Source organism: Parus major, chromosome 2, assembly GCF_001522545.3.
Source record: "Parus major isolate Abel chromosome 2, Parus_major1.1, whole genome shotgun sequence".
NCBI classification, from domain to species: domain Eukaryota; kingdom Metazoa; phylum Chordata; class Aves; order Passeriformes; family Paridae; genus Parus; species Parus major.
Genome location: NC_031769.1, coordinates 61,526,067 through 61,541,498, shown reverse-complemented (window position 1 = coordinate 61,541,498; position 15,432 = coordinate 61,526,067). Strand labels below are relative to the sequence as shown.

Below are 15,432 nucleotides of genomic sequence, written 5' to 3'. Positions count from 1 at the left end.
GAAAATTGGTATCACTATCCCAAACACCAATCCCTGTTCTTAAAATCCTAATGCAAATGACAGGCAGCAGTAATCAAAATCACTAAAGAGGTCCCACTGGGTTTTTCCAGCGCAAGACCTTGTTTCCATAATCAGAGTTCCAGTATACCTTTTAGGGCTGCAAAGAGTTTCTTGACAACCAGCACAAGCACCTCCTTCAAATTTTATATTCCCAAGGACTGAAGAGGAACATGCAGGAAACAAAGGCATACTGTAGGGTGTTGTTCTATACTCTGCAAATATCCAGAGTAAACATAAACACACATGCAATATAACCACTGATATGACAATCAGAATATACCCACTTGCCTTTCTCTTTAATTGGAAGCACTTAAATAATAGGATTTCAGACACAAACTGAAAATAGCAGGGTTATTTTCAGGATAACAAGTAGATCTAATAGTGAGACAGAGAAGAGAGCTAAGGTATTATCATACATAAAAATTCAAAAGTAATTTCAATTTTTATTTATTTTATTCTTTTATTATTATTATTCAGAGAGGCACAGAAGTTAATTTTCTCTGCACCACCACCAGCACATCAGAGCTTGCAGAAACTATAATAAAGAAAAGACTTCTGTTAATGGGTTCATCTTCCACATTTAAAATTAATTTTCTTTTCAAACTATCAAAGAGGCACCATTATTCCAGCTACCAAATCATTAATGATACTACTGAAATCACCGGATGAAATACAATTGACAATCATTTTCATACAAGTTTAGCTGCAGTTTCACTAACTGCAAAGGAACTTTTGTAGCATGTTTATCAAACTTCATCTGCTCCAAATGCAAAAAAACTTCTTAAAGACACAAGTTACAAGGAGCTGGTGTACCTTTTTGCCTTCCTCTATTGCTACAAAGAAATACTTTTTACTAAAACAATTTACAGATTGCAAGTCTAGGAACACATAAATTTAAGGAATGGCAGTTATAAAACTGGACCACAGAAAGTGTCTCTGCCACACAGATGGTGGCACTAAGATGAAATCCTGCTACTCAGCTGTTTGCAGTCCCCTCAGCTACTAGAAATATCCAGTACCAATCTATACTCCTGCACAGAACTGGGAGTTCAGAGAGCCTGAATCCCCCTTACACCCTTCCTTTCCAGTTTTGAAAACTGTTGTATTTGCCAGGTGCTGAAAGGTGACCTGTTCGATTTTCAACAGTTATATAAATAAAGGAATAAAAAAATAGGTCACTCACATAAAACGATATTTAACCCCATGCTACCCTTTGGAGCAACATGTAAAAAACAAAGGAAGTGGCCTGAAAGTTGTACAAACGGCACATACAAGAAAACATTTTCTTCCCAACAGTATGAAATCTGGGATCTGAGACTCATCCTTAAAATACTACACATTTCCTTGAATTCAAAATAGCTCAGTAATTTCTCAGGATGACCTGTTTTTTTCTTAGTCCATAGAGACCCATGGATTTGAAAATACATGGCTACTTTTTTTTTTTTTTTTAATGTAATATTCAAGTTGATCTTCTTGATGTCACTGCACAATATCAATCCTCCTTCCTTTTGCTTATTTTTCTCTGCATAATGAAACATTCCTCCAAATATCAATGGCACAAAACAAAAAAAAAAAAAAAAACCAAAAAAAAAAAAAAAGCTTTTGGACAGAGACGTTGAAACAGAGCAAGGCCAAGACAGGACTTTTAAAAAATAATTTAGCAAACAGAAAGAGCAACATGGAATATCATTCTGGCTCAAATAAAAAAACCCAACCCTCAAATGACTGGTAATCTATTTTTGTGAATGAAAAAAGCTCTGAAGATGTGAGCTCTGCTGCTGCCAGGTGAAGCCAATGGCATACTCCATGTCTGGTACCTGCATTGACATAGCATTCCCAGCCAACTCACTTTTTATCTAAGCTGTCTTTTGGAGAAACTAGACACCATGAAAACCTCAGTCATCCTGTAACCTGGCACATCATCAAAGCCTCCTAACACACAATTACTGTGCTTCATGCCTTTGGACTTTTTTCCTTTGACTAAACAAAACCCCCACAATGGAATAAGAAACTTTCAAAGAGAAATTGTGTTTGACAGAAGATCAATGATGCAGAGGTGTTGCAGGGAAAAAAGCCAATGCTGTTTTGTGTACACCTCCAAGCTTATAAATGCCTTGCTCTTAAAGCTAGATGCCCCTTCCCATCAGATCAGTACTTGATATTATTACTGAACTCAGAAGTCTAAGGTCTTCTTTAATCACATTAAGGAGTTTGCAATTTCTTACTCAATACACTGACTTTATCATGCTGCCTGTAGTTATATCCAGCCATTCCCCTAGTTTTTTGCCTTGTCGGCAATAACACTCAGTGGAATCTGACTCACCATGTCAACAAGACAAGCTACATATAAATATGAATAACCTACCAAGCAAGCACCCAGCTGCTGCTCCAATGCATTAGCACATGTATAGTTATGCACATGACTAAAGGGAACTGCCATAAACCTCCATAAAGAAACAAATAAGCTCTTGTGAGTGAAAACTGTAAGCCTGCCCAGAAATCTGAATCCTGCTAGTCATCACTTTCAAGGCTCAAGCCAGCATGACAAAGCCTTTTCAAGTAAGGGTCTAAGTGAATCTGAAAGAGACACAGTTTATATTCACCTCTCAGGACACCAGCTTTTTTAAGCAAGCTTTAAGGAAATGGGGAATCAACAGATAATAACTGACTGGAGCATTAAAGAAATAAAATTCAATTCCTTTCAAGCTCCTGTCATCCAAGCTTGTCTGCATCTCCTTTTAATACCTTTAAACAACTGCCCTGTGAACTACTAAACTATGGGAGTCCAATGTCACAGCGCTTGTGTCCTCTCAGCCCTTTAACTCTGTATGGAGATCCTATGCTACTTTGCCTGTGGACTTGGATCACTCCAGACACAGATGCTAGTAAGCCAGTTTCTTGCATCTAAATGACAGTATGTAAATTCTGTCCAGGAGTACTTCCCCAAGGTAACTGCAGCCAACCACCTCTAAAGAGTTACCTTTTCTGCTGACGTACTAAGCACATCAGGATGCAGACAGACTACAAGAGCTCCTTTTCCCTGGATTGGCAGCCTGTCCCCGTCCTCCCACCTGCCGTCCGCCCTGATCCCCATCTAAATCAGTTAACCAGAAACCAAAACATATAGATTCTTCAGCCCAGGCATCTCAAGCACTCCAGAAACAAGTTCCTCTGTTCAGATCAAAAGGGCACAGTGTATGCCAGACTGGTACACTGGTCTCCCTCCCTGCTACAGCATGGAAAAAAGACTGAGTCCATCCAGCAGTACCCCAGAGGTGTCTCACCGTTCACTGCCTTGAGGCTCCCACTAATGCCATCGCTGTGCTGCCGCTTCTGTGCATTCTTGAACTCCTTCAGTGATAAATAAAGGACCTTCCGCACCACCCTCTCCTCTGACCAGGGAATCCCATCACTGTCATCCTAAAGGAGGTGGAAACAGAAAAGAGACATTAGTTGCATGAACAAAAACCAAACAAACCCTGAAAGCCTAGGGCTACATAAATTATTTTTAATTCAGGAAAAAAAAAAAAAAGCACCAAAACTGAAGAAAAATACTATGCAAGAAAATGCAACCTGATCAGTTCTAACAGAGAACAAAAATAAGTATTATCATCAAATCAGCATTAGTGCCTCTAATCCTTTATTCTGCAAACAGCAGTAGGTATGTACCAGGTGTTAGGCAGGAGGTAAAACTTAATTGTTAAAATCCTTATAATGAATCCCTCACGGAGAAATTTATCACAGCCAGGAAGTGTTCTCCCAGGTAATTAAGAGGTGGGGAATAAAAACCCCAACAAAACACTAAAATGAATGTTCCAGAAATTGAAGAGGCAAGTTTGGTGAACCAACTTCTCTTGTTGCTGTTTTGGCCTTCATTTGTGCCTCTTCGCCCAGGTTATATTTTTTTCCAGTTTAGTGATTTGCATTAACTGCAGTGTTAAAATGAAGTTGTGTATTGATAGTGGTGAAGTTATTCTGAATTTATTTCAGCATAAAGCCAAGTAGAATTTGGCTCATGGGGCATATGTTTTCTCCTTTATTTTTAGGAGACAAACGCTGCTTTGTCAAAAGGAATACTAGTCTACATCGAATTTACCACTTGCTTTAGTTAAGTTAAAGATTAACTCCCTGGAAAAGTATTTCCCTCAAGCCTTTAGCATTCAAATAAATTAAGTAAGCAAATTGATATAAAGACATAAGTGACATAGGCAAGTCATCATATTTTCATAAGCCCCATAACTGTCTTGGGGTCTTTGGAAATCACTATTTGAACATTCTTGCCCTTCAATTCCTCAGGGGCTACATCATTGCCAAAGCAAAAGATTAACATTTCTACGCAGACCTTAAGTGCTGAGTGTACCACAGTGTACTGTCACTAACACTGGAAACTCCACAAGCCCCATCAGAGATCCCCACCAGGAGGCAGGAGAGCTTAGACCATCCACGTGCCAAAGAAAAGACAAGACACTGCCAGCTTCTAAAAAAATAAGCATCGTTTAGGGTGACCAGTGATAGCCTTTTCTTTGCTCCTCTAGTGACACATTGGCATCGAGCTGCTGAATTGTGATCAAAAACTTTTCCATCCTTCACCCTCCCCCCAGAAAATTCTAGGACAAATTATTTATTTGGCAGGGGTTAAAAAACAAAACAAAGGAAAAAAAATCCCAACAAAAAAAACCCAACACCATGAGTGCAGTGAAAGCAGCCCGCAGTCTGGCAGCAGGATGTGCATTTCACACGAGGGACAAGCTACTACACTTTGAAGATGCCTGAGCTATGCCCAGAGAGTTTTAGAATACAGTCAGCTCTGGGCCAAGAAAGCAAACTTTGTAACCCAACACCCACGGCCACCAAAAAAAGACCAAAAAACCCCCTCAGCAAGCACTTTAGAAGGACTAGTACATCCAGTTATTTTGTCAACAAAGGTTTACACAAACAGCTCTGGCTTACCATTTTGCTGCCAACACAGCTTCAGTCCTAACCAGAAGCAACACTAAACACGAGGGCTGCAGCCCAATTTTAACAAAGCTTGCCCAAGGATGCCCTCATTTATATTCCCACCAAGAAGGGCCCAATGGGACATCATGCATTTCTGTTTACACGGGAACTACTTAAATCCTTAAGGGAGTCAGGCTCAGCTAGGAACAGATATAAAAGCACCCAGCCCATGTTAGGGACACAGGCCTGTGGGCATCACTCACTCCCTTCACTGAAAGCTGCACAAAAACACCCATCGGTTCCTGATCTCACTGGCCCTTTTACCCCGGCAAAAACCCAGGAAAATTAAAAATTTTAAAAAAATTAATCCACTCTCTCACAATGTCTCACTGCAATGAGAACATAGCAGCTTTCGCTGCTTCAGTAGTGACAGGGTAAAACCTGCTGATAGGACTGATCTATAAATCAGCATATGCTGACCACAGGACCTGTGCCGTGGCACCAGCTGGCTACAGTCCCTCTTGGGGAAGGGCAGGAGGTTCCCACAGTCCCTCCTGGGGAAGGGAAGGCACTTCCCACCGCACACCAGTGGCCTCTGATCTAGGCCACCATCGTGTGAAGACCGCGGAGTAATCTCCATCTCCCCAGGAAATATGCTGGATGCAAAAGCATGTCGTGCATCCACCTGACGGCAAATTTTCCAGCGGCTAAGGTGTCTCCCTGGTGCCAGCTGGAGGCCCCAGCAACGTGCAGGACATGGTCCCACCAGCCTGGGGGCTGCCTGGGCATTAGTGCCATTAGGGTCCCAGAAGGTGGGAATAAAGACCTCAGCACCCCCTGAAGCAACTTCACACCACACTCAATACCTGGAGCTGTAAAACTCCAGGAGTATTAGCTTCATCTGCCCTGTGAAACGGCAGTCTGCCTCCAGAAATGCACATGGAGAGTCTCTTCACACCAGAGCCTCCACCAGCCCAGCTGTGTCCAGGCTGCAGCTGCTGTCCTGCCTGCACTGTTGTGCTGTGGGCTTCCCCTGCACACAGCACCCAGCTTGAAAAAAAGTCTTCAAGATCTCCTACACTGTGTGCTATCCAAGGTCAGCAAAGTAAGGGGCTAAGCCGCAGCCAACACCTGTATTCACATGACTCCACACTGCAGGAGCGATAAAAAGGTTTCACAATCTCCAAGCTCATCTTCCCTGGAGCCTATGGCACAAAAGCAGTCTCATGCTGGAGAGCAGCTGACTCAGAGCCCAGCTGAGCCGCAGCTCCCGCTCCCGACACATTTAACCATAATTACATGGGTCAGATCGCCTCTGCCTCGCCACCCCAGTGGAGGGAGAGCTGTTGTGTGCTCGTGTGCCTGCACTGCACTCACACCACCAACTGCAAGAGTTATCTCACTTCAGCAAAACACACACACAACCGCTTAGAAATATGGTCAAGTGAAAGCCTTGAGGAATTTAATCTATGTAACTTCTCAACACCACCCCGTCACCCCCACCCCCAAGCCAAGCTCAAAGGGACTGACTCAATTGCTGCTTTTAAATATTTCCACAGGGAGTAGAGATTTGTTAATAGATGGCTCTCAAGGCTGGCAGAGAGGGGTATAATAACATCCAACAGCTGGAACTTGATTCAGAAAAATGTAAGACAGAATTAAAGAACAATTTCTGCAACTGTGCAAGTAATTAGCCATTGAAACGACTTATGGGGAACTAATGGATTGTCCATTATTGACTCAGACCCAAAAAAGGGCTAAATAACATCTTAAACTGTAAGTTCATCACCACAAGCCCACAATCTCCACTGCGCAGGTTAGCCGAGATTATTTCTGCCTCCCAATATGACAAGAAGATTATCTTATAAACTCAGAATAAAACTAACAGACGCAAACAACCAAGGAAACTATGAGGCAGAATTAAGAAATACAACCGCATAATTTCCTTTAAATTGAAAAATATCACGCCTCCTTCTTGGTTATCCCATTTCAGGGAGCCATACATCGTACATTTATGTCTGAACTTCAGTACCCATAATGCATGTTCAATTGATAAATAACAATAATGACACATACAATATACATTGATATATAATGTGCATATAAGAGAGAATATACATACAAGAATATAACAAAGAAATCAAAATGTGCACCACTTGTACCTTTCTCCATTCACCTACAGCTTAGGTGCTTGTTCCCTGCAGTCCAGCTGTCTGGTGTGCACATATGGCCTGCATACAGCCTTCCTATTTCCAAAATTATACTCAAATCCTAATTTTTAAAAAGCAAAAGAGAGGGGGCAGACTTAACACCACCTCCTGGGCAGGTGAAATGTCAGCCTGAAATCATGAGAGCTGCTGAGCTCTTTGGGCAGCAGCGGCAGCATGACTCAAGCTTCTCCCTTCATTCATTGCAGATACAGCATTCTTCAGCCTGGCCCAGCCTTGCCTTAAGCAAACAGGAGTCATAGTTCACAGGATAAAACAAAGCTGGAACAAGGGAGAATGCATGCAGCACTCCATGTTATTTGCTTTAATTTTTATGTAAATACTTTTACAGCAGTGATGGTTTTATTTGAAAAGTCAGGACTTTGTAAGGTACAAAGATACTTATAAGCATGTGTGTTATGACTCAGTGTGGCTGGCATGTTTCCAGCTCTCTCTTTGGGTCTTTCCCAAGCACGCATCTCCTGACCTCATTCTTCATGCCAGGTTGCAAAAAGCAAAACAACAAAACACAAACTCCCTCTTTTTTCTTTTTCCAGCACTGCATCCAACACTCTATTAAAATCACTGTGGCACCCAATGCCCTAAATGAATATGCTTTCATGGCTCAACAGCCCCCAGAGAGTCTTTCCTGCAGATGTAAGAAGGTCATTTTGAAGCAATGGGAAAAATAAACCACAAGTTTCTACCCTTTCCTCAAGGATATTTTTGAAGGAGAGCTATTTCAAAGGGTGGTTTTGACTGTGTTTATAGCGACATAAAAAAAAATACATCTTTTGCATGAAAAACAGACAACACATTTTCATATATCATACAAATTACTTTTTCAGCTAAAGGACCGAGATGGAAATGTTTGTTTACTAGATTCGAGACTTGCAACAGATTTTTGCCTTTTGGCTGTATATTATCAATGGAAAACAGTTATACCTGTTCTCTAAAAGTCAGACCAAAGAGGAATTGGTGGAAAACCCAGATTCACCTTCTGTGCAGTCTTGGGTAAGTTACTGCTGCTAAGTGTGATTAGCACTTACTAGCAATTACCTTAGTCATTTACAAAGCCTAATTTTTTGGTATGTATATGGCACGAAGTGAACTTCGTGAGTAAGTGCTAAGTTTTACTGCTGTTTGCACACACATACTTCCCCTGCTGCGTTAGCAGAGGTCTTCATGGTATCACAAAGTTCCATCTGCCTCCTCGCCACCCCAAATGCACATTGCAGAGGGAAACCCCAGTGCTGGCCCTTTGCTGTAAGCACCCTCTGTGAGTAACCTGCAGGACCTAGTGGGCTGTTCCATGGCCAGACAGCAGAAACTCTTCTCAGCACAAACTCCTAGCAAAAGTTTGAAGTTCCAGGGTAACAATTTGAAACCAGACTGTAATATATTCAACTGAAGCTCCATAAATAAATATTTTTTGCTCCTTCTGGCAGTTATCATGCTTCTTGGACTTCTTACAGCCAAGCAGAGCATGGTGCAAACTAGTTATATATATCCACAGTAATATCCTTGTAGTCTTTCGCTTACTATCAAGGTCACTCCACTCCCTTCCTCTCAGAATAAAGTTCACACTTATTTAATATTTAACCTTTTAATCAAGTCTAACTATCCAGAGAGGATGTAGCAGTTTCTCATTTAAAACAAACTGCTTATATTCAGTGAGAAAAAAATAAAACCTCATGAATGGCTTAAGTTGATGAAGATTGATACAGCTTGGAGACTTTATAGTGGAGTGACTCATGCCTTCTGGAAAATGTAATCTGTTCTGTCTAGTTTAGGAAAATAGGTCATGTTTTAAAAATGTGCTAACTAACATGAAGAAAGGGGAAATTTCCTTTATTAATGGCTCTGTTTTAGCATTTAAGTCTATCTGGTAATTATAGCTACTTTTTCCCCTCGTACTTCCAGAAAACTTCCCCAAAGAACTCGTTACATTACAGCTCCTGACTTGAAGAACCAATGCTATCACAGCAAAGAAAGAGTGTAAGAAAACAAAAATCTCTCTTCTTGCTTAGGCACTTCTCCTACAGCTTTCATCCCCTGCACTCTCCCTATTGGTCTGCACTCTTTCACTGCCTTCTGCTGCACCAGGGACTGCATTTTCTCCTTTCAGATGAATTCTGAAGAGCAGCATGGGAAACATCCTGGTTTTTGGGTCACTAAAGGCCTCAGGCACTTTTAAGCCCAGTGAGCTTCAACCTGTTCTTGCAAAAATACATTATGGTAGAAGAGTTACAGTCAAAATCTCCAAATACAAGTCATTCCCAGAAGTGAGGCATAAAAAAATCGTTCCTAAATTTATCTTAAGCCTAATAATGAAATATTTAAGAACAGTTGGTTCATGTGTTAATTGCTTCTTCTACGTAAACTTTAGAGGCCTTAATGATGTTTCTGCACCTCTAGAAAACTATTACTCAGTATGAAACTAGTGAAAGCTTACAAGCTGTCAACTGTTTCCCATAGTGGTCCACCAAGATAAACACTAAAAACAAAAAACCCGTATAAACAAAAAAAAACAACCAAACAAAAAACACACAAAAAAACCAAAGCCCAAACAAATACAGAGTAAAGACAGGTCTAAAGTTTCTTAATTTTTCAACTTGCATTACAACTTCAACTTGAACAATCTCACTGATAGCACTGACTCCACAGCTATGACTTCCTTAAGCCAGATTGGGAATCTAAACAACCATTTTGCATCAAAAGCATCTGAGCTTTGGGTCCTGACATGGTGATAGTGTACTGGTATAAAGAGGTATGGAGGTGTAAGGTAATTATTCAGACTGAGGGAGTGGTTTTGATAACCAGCTTAATTCACCTGGCCCCACATCGGATGCACCTGCTCCAAACCCAATGCCAGCATTAACCCTTACATGCCTATTAGAGCAGTTAGATCAGAAGAATGAAAAATCTCATCCCGAGACAAGAAAAATTACTGTCTTCATCCAGATCAGCTTCCTTATTCCTAACCACATGACCAAATGGTGACTATTGCTGGGGCAGAGGAAAAAAATGAGGTTGTCCCTTTGCACAGCAACTCGGAGGGATGCAAGCACATCACAGCACTGAAACATGACAACCATGATAAGGGGGAGAATCACAGACGGTATTCAGGGAATGAAAACAACCTTGCTGGAATGTATCTACTTGGAGCCCCAAATATCTTACTGTGTTCTGATGACCCTTATGCTTTTTCGAAAAGGAATTATCTACTTTAGAGAAGTGAAAGGGAAATATAAAGGGGTGGCAGGACATCTATTATAGGGGCAGGGCCTGCAATGATTCAGGAAGGTCACAGCCTGACAAGGTACAATTTTCTGTTTGATCATCATTTGTAGACAATTTATGCCTGAGCCAAAGCTCTGACTTGATAAATAGATTCTTATGGTGCTCTCTTCAAATGAAGGGAACATTTCCTAAAAGGTATACTGAATGATTTTTGAAAAGGTATGCTGTATACAAATACATCACTCCCAGGCAGAAACCAAAATAATTTAAGCATCATTTCCTGTGTTGGTGAACTGGTCTAAATCTTTCTTGAATGAAAAAAAAAAAAACAACAAACCAACCTGATGGGTGATATTTACATTACATGTCTTCACTTCTCTGAAACACCATGAAATAATGTATATTTATCTTTGATTACATAGCAGAAAGAAGAAAAAAAAATACAGCTGAAATTGGATTAGAAACTTCTGCTGAAAAACAATTTATTGCATAACACGACTCTGACAGCCTGGGTTTCTGGCCACCAACCGAGCCTTTATAAAAATCTGCTGGGCAGCTGCCAAATCAGCTCTTTGAGTCTTGGCATGTCCGACATCTGAGACAGTAGTCAAGGCAGCCACATGTCCCGTGCCATCTACAGCCCCGCGCTTTTACGGTTAAATGGTACCGTCAAAGAACAGAGTGGTATGAGCCATTAAACACACAAAGGTAAAAAAATCTCCTGCAGCTGCGGATCTGACAACTCTGATCATGCTGCAGAAGACCAAGAGCCACAACAAGAATTCTTCTTTTTCATGATCTGGTATTAATTTGAACATAAAAGTAGCTTAAGAAGAGGGGGAAAAGAGAAGCAAGAAAGGTAGTAAGCTCCAAAAAATGTCTACAGCCCTGGCTGAAAATCACTGCCATTTATAAATTTCACATTCCAAATATTCTTACTCTGTCTCCAGTTCTAATTAAAACCTCCACCAAGTACACTTCAGATAGACACATAAAACCCAGTATGCAAAGAGTATTCAGCAGCTCAAGATAATTAAATTCAAATATATTCTTTCTAATTAATTTAATTTTGATTCAGTTCCTTTTTTATAAAGGTGTTTGAGCTCCAGAATGCAGTCATATGAATATAGTCCAATAAAAAGCATTTTCTGCAGTTTAAATGTCTGCTAATAAGACCTACAGATGTGTATGGCTAATCCAATCCTGCTGCATATTGTCAATTATATTAAGACTTTTTTCCACCCTCAACCAGAAAGCCTGATCCTCAACTTGAAAAATACTAACCACTTTTGCATGCCAAAATAGTGTATAGGTAGTAGGGAAGAGAGAAAGATAAAATGGTGCGTTATAAATTTGCCTTCAGTATTAAGATGGGAATTTAAAGAGATCTAATTTTTTGGTGTCTCAGAGCATCTGAAAAATTGTTCAGCGGTATCAATATTTTAAAGAAGCTGAAGAACTATTGATGTGTTTAGCATCTGTTCTCACAAGTACAACAGGAGGTCTGTGCTTACACCATTTCTTTTGTAGGACTGTGTTACCTAGATGCTGAAGCCTTGCCCATAACACAGGAAAAGTTCTGCTCATCTCTCTGCTCTCTAGGAGTATAGTAGTGTGTGTGTATATGCACACACGTATATATCTATATATATATATATCTATCTAATCTCAGCAAAAATGTGCATCTGTGAATACATAATTCAGATTGCTGCCTCTGTGAAATAAGTACACCAGCTCAAAGCCTATGTAGTTTAGCTACATTGTTTAATTTAGCTCTGCCCATCAGGAACGTGATGCCTTCTAGGCTTAAGTATGGGGATGGAGGTCCCCTTTAAAAATCTGGGAAGGACACTATACCCCTGCTGGATGACCCCGTATTCACCCCCACTTAAACCTTTCCAGTATGAATGGGTTTTGCTGGTGTAAGGGAACCAAAGAGGAAATATTGGCTCATCTGACTCACTTTGATGGTGCTGTAGCAGCTCATGCCTACAAGAGTAGCTCTGCCAACAAAGCCCTGCTAGCCAGAGGACAATGGCCAGCCCTGAAAAGTGTGGCATTGCCAAAGCTGGGGCATGACAAACTCTGCTCACAAGGTAACTTGTGCTGTGATGGACCTGCAAGTTTGCATAAACATGGCCCAAGGCAGGTCTGGGTGATGCAAGGATTCCCTTGTCTTAGCTCAGAAATGTTTAACTTTATTTCTTCCACTTTCATGTCAGTCTACAGGATGTCTGTGTTTCAGGCAATCATCAGGTTTAAAAATGGATTTAAAGAAAAAAAAAATCTGGTCAATCTTTTAACACAGAGAGGGGTAATGACAGTCAAATACAGTGAACCTATTGCTGGGAAGCCTCAGGATACAGGTGACAATCAAATTTACTAAGCCTGATGGGGAACCAAGTAAGTTGAACTGACACAGGCTCCTAGGACAGACACGCTGATATTGCACTAAAAGTGCAACATGTTGATTTTACTTGATGTACTACCCAAAAAAGGAGATTTCTGTAAGAATCATTTTGTCCTGGTTTATGTTCCCAACTGGAAAAATATCCTTTAAAGCTAGGAGGGAAGTACCTATTGAAGCTGGAAGATGGAAACTAAACCCATACTCTTTGCTCCTACGCCAATTAAAGGGCACATATGAGGAGACTCTAAAGCTACTTTAAATGTATTTTCAGGTCAGTGTAGTTGTAGCAGTAAATTTTCTGCACAATGATAAGTTATATAATCAGTGGACACCTACAATCTAAGGGTTTTAAAAGCTCACTCTTCGGTATTAAATACATTTGACTTCCAAAATATTGCTCAGCAAACAAGTCAAGAATTTCAAACTGAGCAACACCAAAATGCTGCTTTACCACTCAGAAGCTCCATGAGACCTGTTTGGGTTGGCATTCAATCCCCTCATCCCTCCTCCACTCCCTGATCAATGGCAACAGTCAAACTTTGCTGAAGATATTAGAAGTACATCAAAGACAACCATTAAGCTTTTAAGTGCACTAATTGACATTTTAGCACTTACAAATCCATCTATGTGTTCTATCACTCAATTTAAAAGACTTGATACCCCGCCTGGTAAGAGTTCCCTGTGTTTTTAGAGGGTAGAGGGGAATTTTCAAAGCTATTTTTTTTCCCCCTCAGACAGGATTTTAAAGAATTCAAATTACAAATATAATGCACTTCAAAAAGTAACACATTTCACAAATTTAAGAGCTCTTCCATAAAAGCTGTAAATGGCATCACAGCTATAACTCACAAGCTTCTAAGCTCCAATGAATTCTGCAGCTGTTGCGGCACGTTGAAGCCAAATCATTGTTACCTTCACACCACCACAACTGAAAACCCCAGCTATGATATTACTAACTGCATGGTGCTACATGAAAAAGAGGAGGGGAAAAAAGGAACCCCTGCATGATTTTGCAGCTCCTTCTTTCTTCCTTCACAAAGCCAGCATAAAACAGATGCTAAAACCACAAGGGACTGCTTTAGGGTTTCCTACAATGACTATCCCACAACAGGATCCAGGGCAGCATTTCAGAACAGCTGTTCCCATGGATGCTGTAACATCAGAGGATACTCCCTTCCCCAGGTACGGTGACTTACAGCAGACAAGCCACTACCCGCAGCCAAGCCCAGCCTCTGATTACAGAGGCACATCTCAATGACAGCAGGTCCAGACCCTTCTTCTATTGCAGTCACACACCAACACATTCACCTTCTGTTCTGTTAGAGAAATTCTCATTCAGTCCCAATATTTAAGGCAACAAGAAAGATCGAATTAAATTCCCAGGGTTTTAAGCCGTTCAGTTCATTGCTAGATCTATTTTAGGGTCTGAGGCTGCCAGCCACCCCCACAGAATCTGCACGCTAAACAAGGCTTTTGACAGGCTTGTTTATACCTTCTGCAGCAATCAAAGGCAAAACATTACAAATCAAAGAACCAGGAGACAAATACAGTACTGTGTCTAAGAGAAACCTCAAAAAGCTAGCCAGCAGCAAACCTGCTGCTCACTGAGCCCCGCGGAGCAATATGAGATAACACAGGAGAACAGAAATAGATAGTTAAGTAAGAACAGGCTTGTGCTGTACACATATGCAAACATCTGCAGGCAGGACCTCTGAAGCACATATCCATCAAAAGCAGCGGATGCAGAATCACAAGAAAAGGAGTAGGGAAAAAAGTACTCATTTTCTCCAAAAGTACCATGGAGGAAGGCCATAATTTAAGAATTCCAGTTTAAAGACTGCAGGGGACTTTAGATTTTTATTGGTACCAGAAAAACAACAAAGAAAAGAAGCATATGTGGACAATGTACAGTATTTCTGAGGCTGGGATTTAAATGGAAATGGCAAAGGCTGCGTTTTGTGACATGGATGGAGTCCATTTCACTCAGTAACACACTCACCATGAACTGCACAGGCCATACTTCAACAAACCTGCCACATCAAGGAGGCATCTAAGATGTATGTTAAAATTACACTCAGAAGAAATTCAGTAGTACACCTTTGCTACTGTGTTCCTTTAAACCTTTCACCTCTTAAACTGCAAGTTCAATGTCAGATTATAAACACTGTAAAAGCTCATAAAACCCAATCATAAACCTGCCAGCTCATTTCAAGATTATTTGCTCTTAGCCTTGCAAAAACATCATAAGCAGTACGAGAATTGCATCATTTTTCTGCAAACTCTCCAACCCCTCATTTGCATCAAGCTAAGGGATGGGCAAGTGTTACAGCCTTACCTCAGAGAAAGACCTTTGCAGGTGACTTTCATAATAGATCACCTGCTTGCTAAACCATTCACAGCAACATCCCCAACACCAGCTTCTGATGAACCCACCTACTACTTCACCTTTCTCTTGCAAAATCTAGCTTTGCACATTACCATCACAACTGATTGAGACATGAAAACCTACAACCGCAGCAGGAACAAATGCAAAGTTGACATTTTGGGACAGCTCTGTGGGGGCACCATGCAGCA

General features: G+C 40.8%; 1 protein-coding gene across 1 annotated transcript in view; it reads right to left on the bottom strand.

Moving 5' to 3' along the window:
• JARID2 (jumonji and AT-rich interaction domain containing 2) overlaps positions 1-15,432 on the bottom strand; it is a 210,260-nt gene that overhangs the window by 115,568 nt on the left and 79,260 nt on the right. The window contains exon 3 of the mRNA XM_015617528.3: positions 3,345-3,480. Coding sequence (XP_015473014.1) covers positions 3,345-3,480 — 136 coding nt within the window. The remainder of the gene's footprint in view (positions 1-3,344; positions 3,481-15,432) is intronic.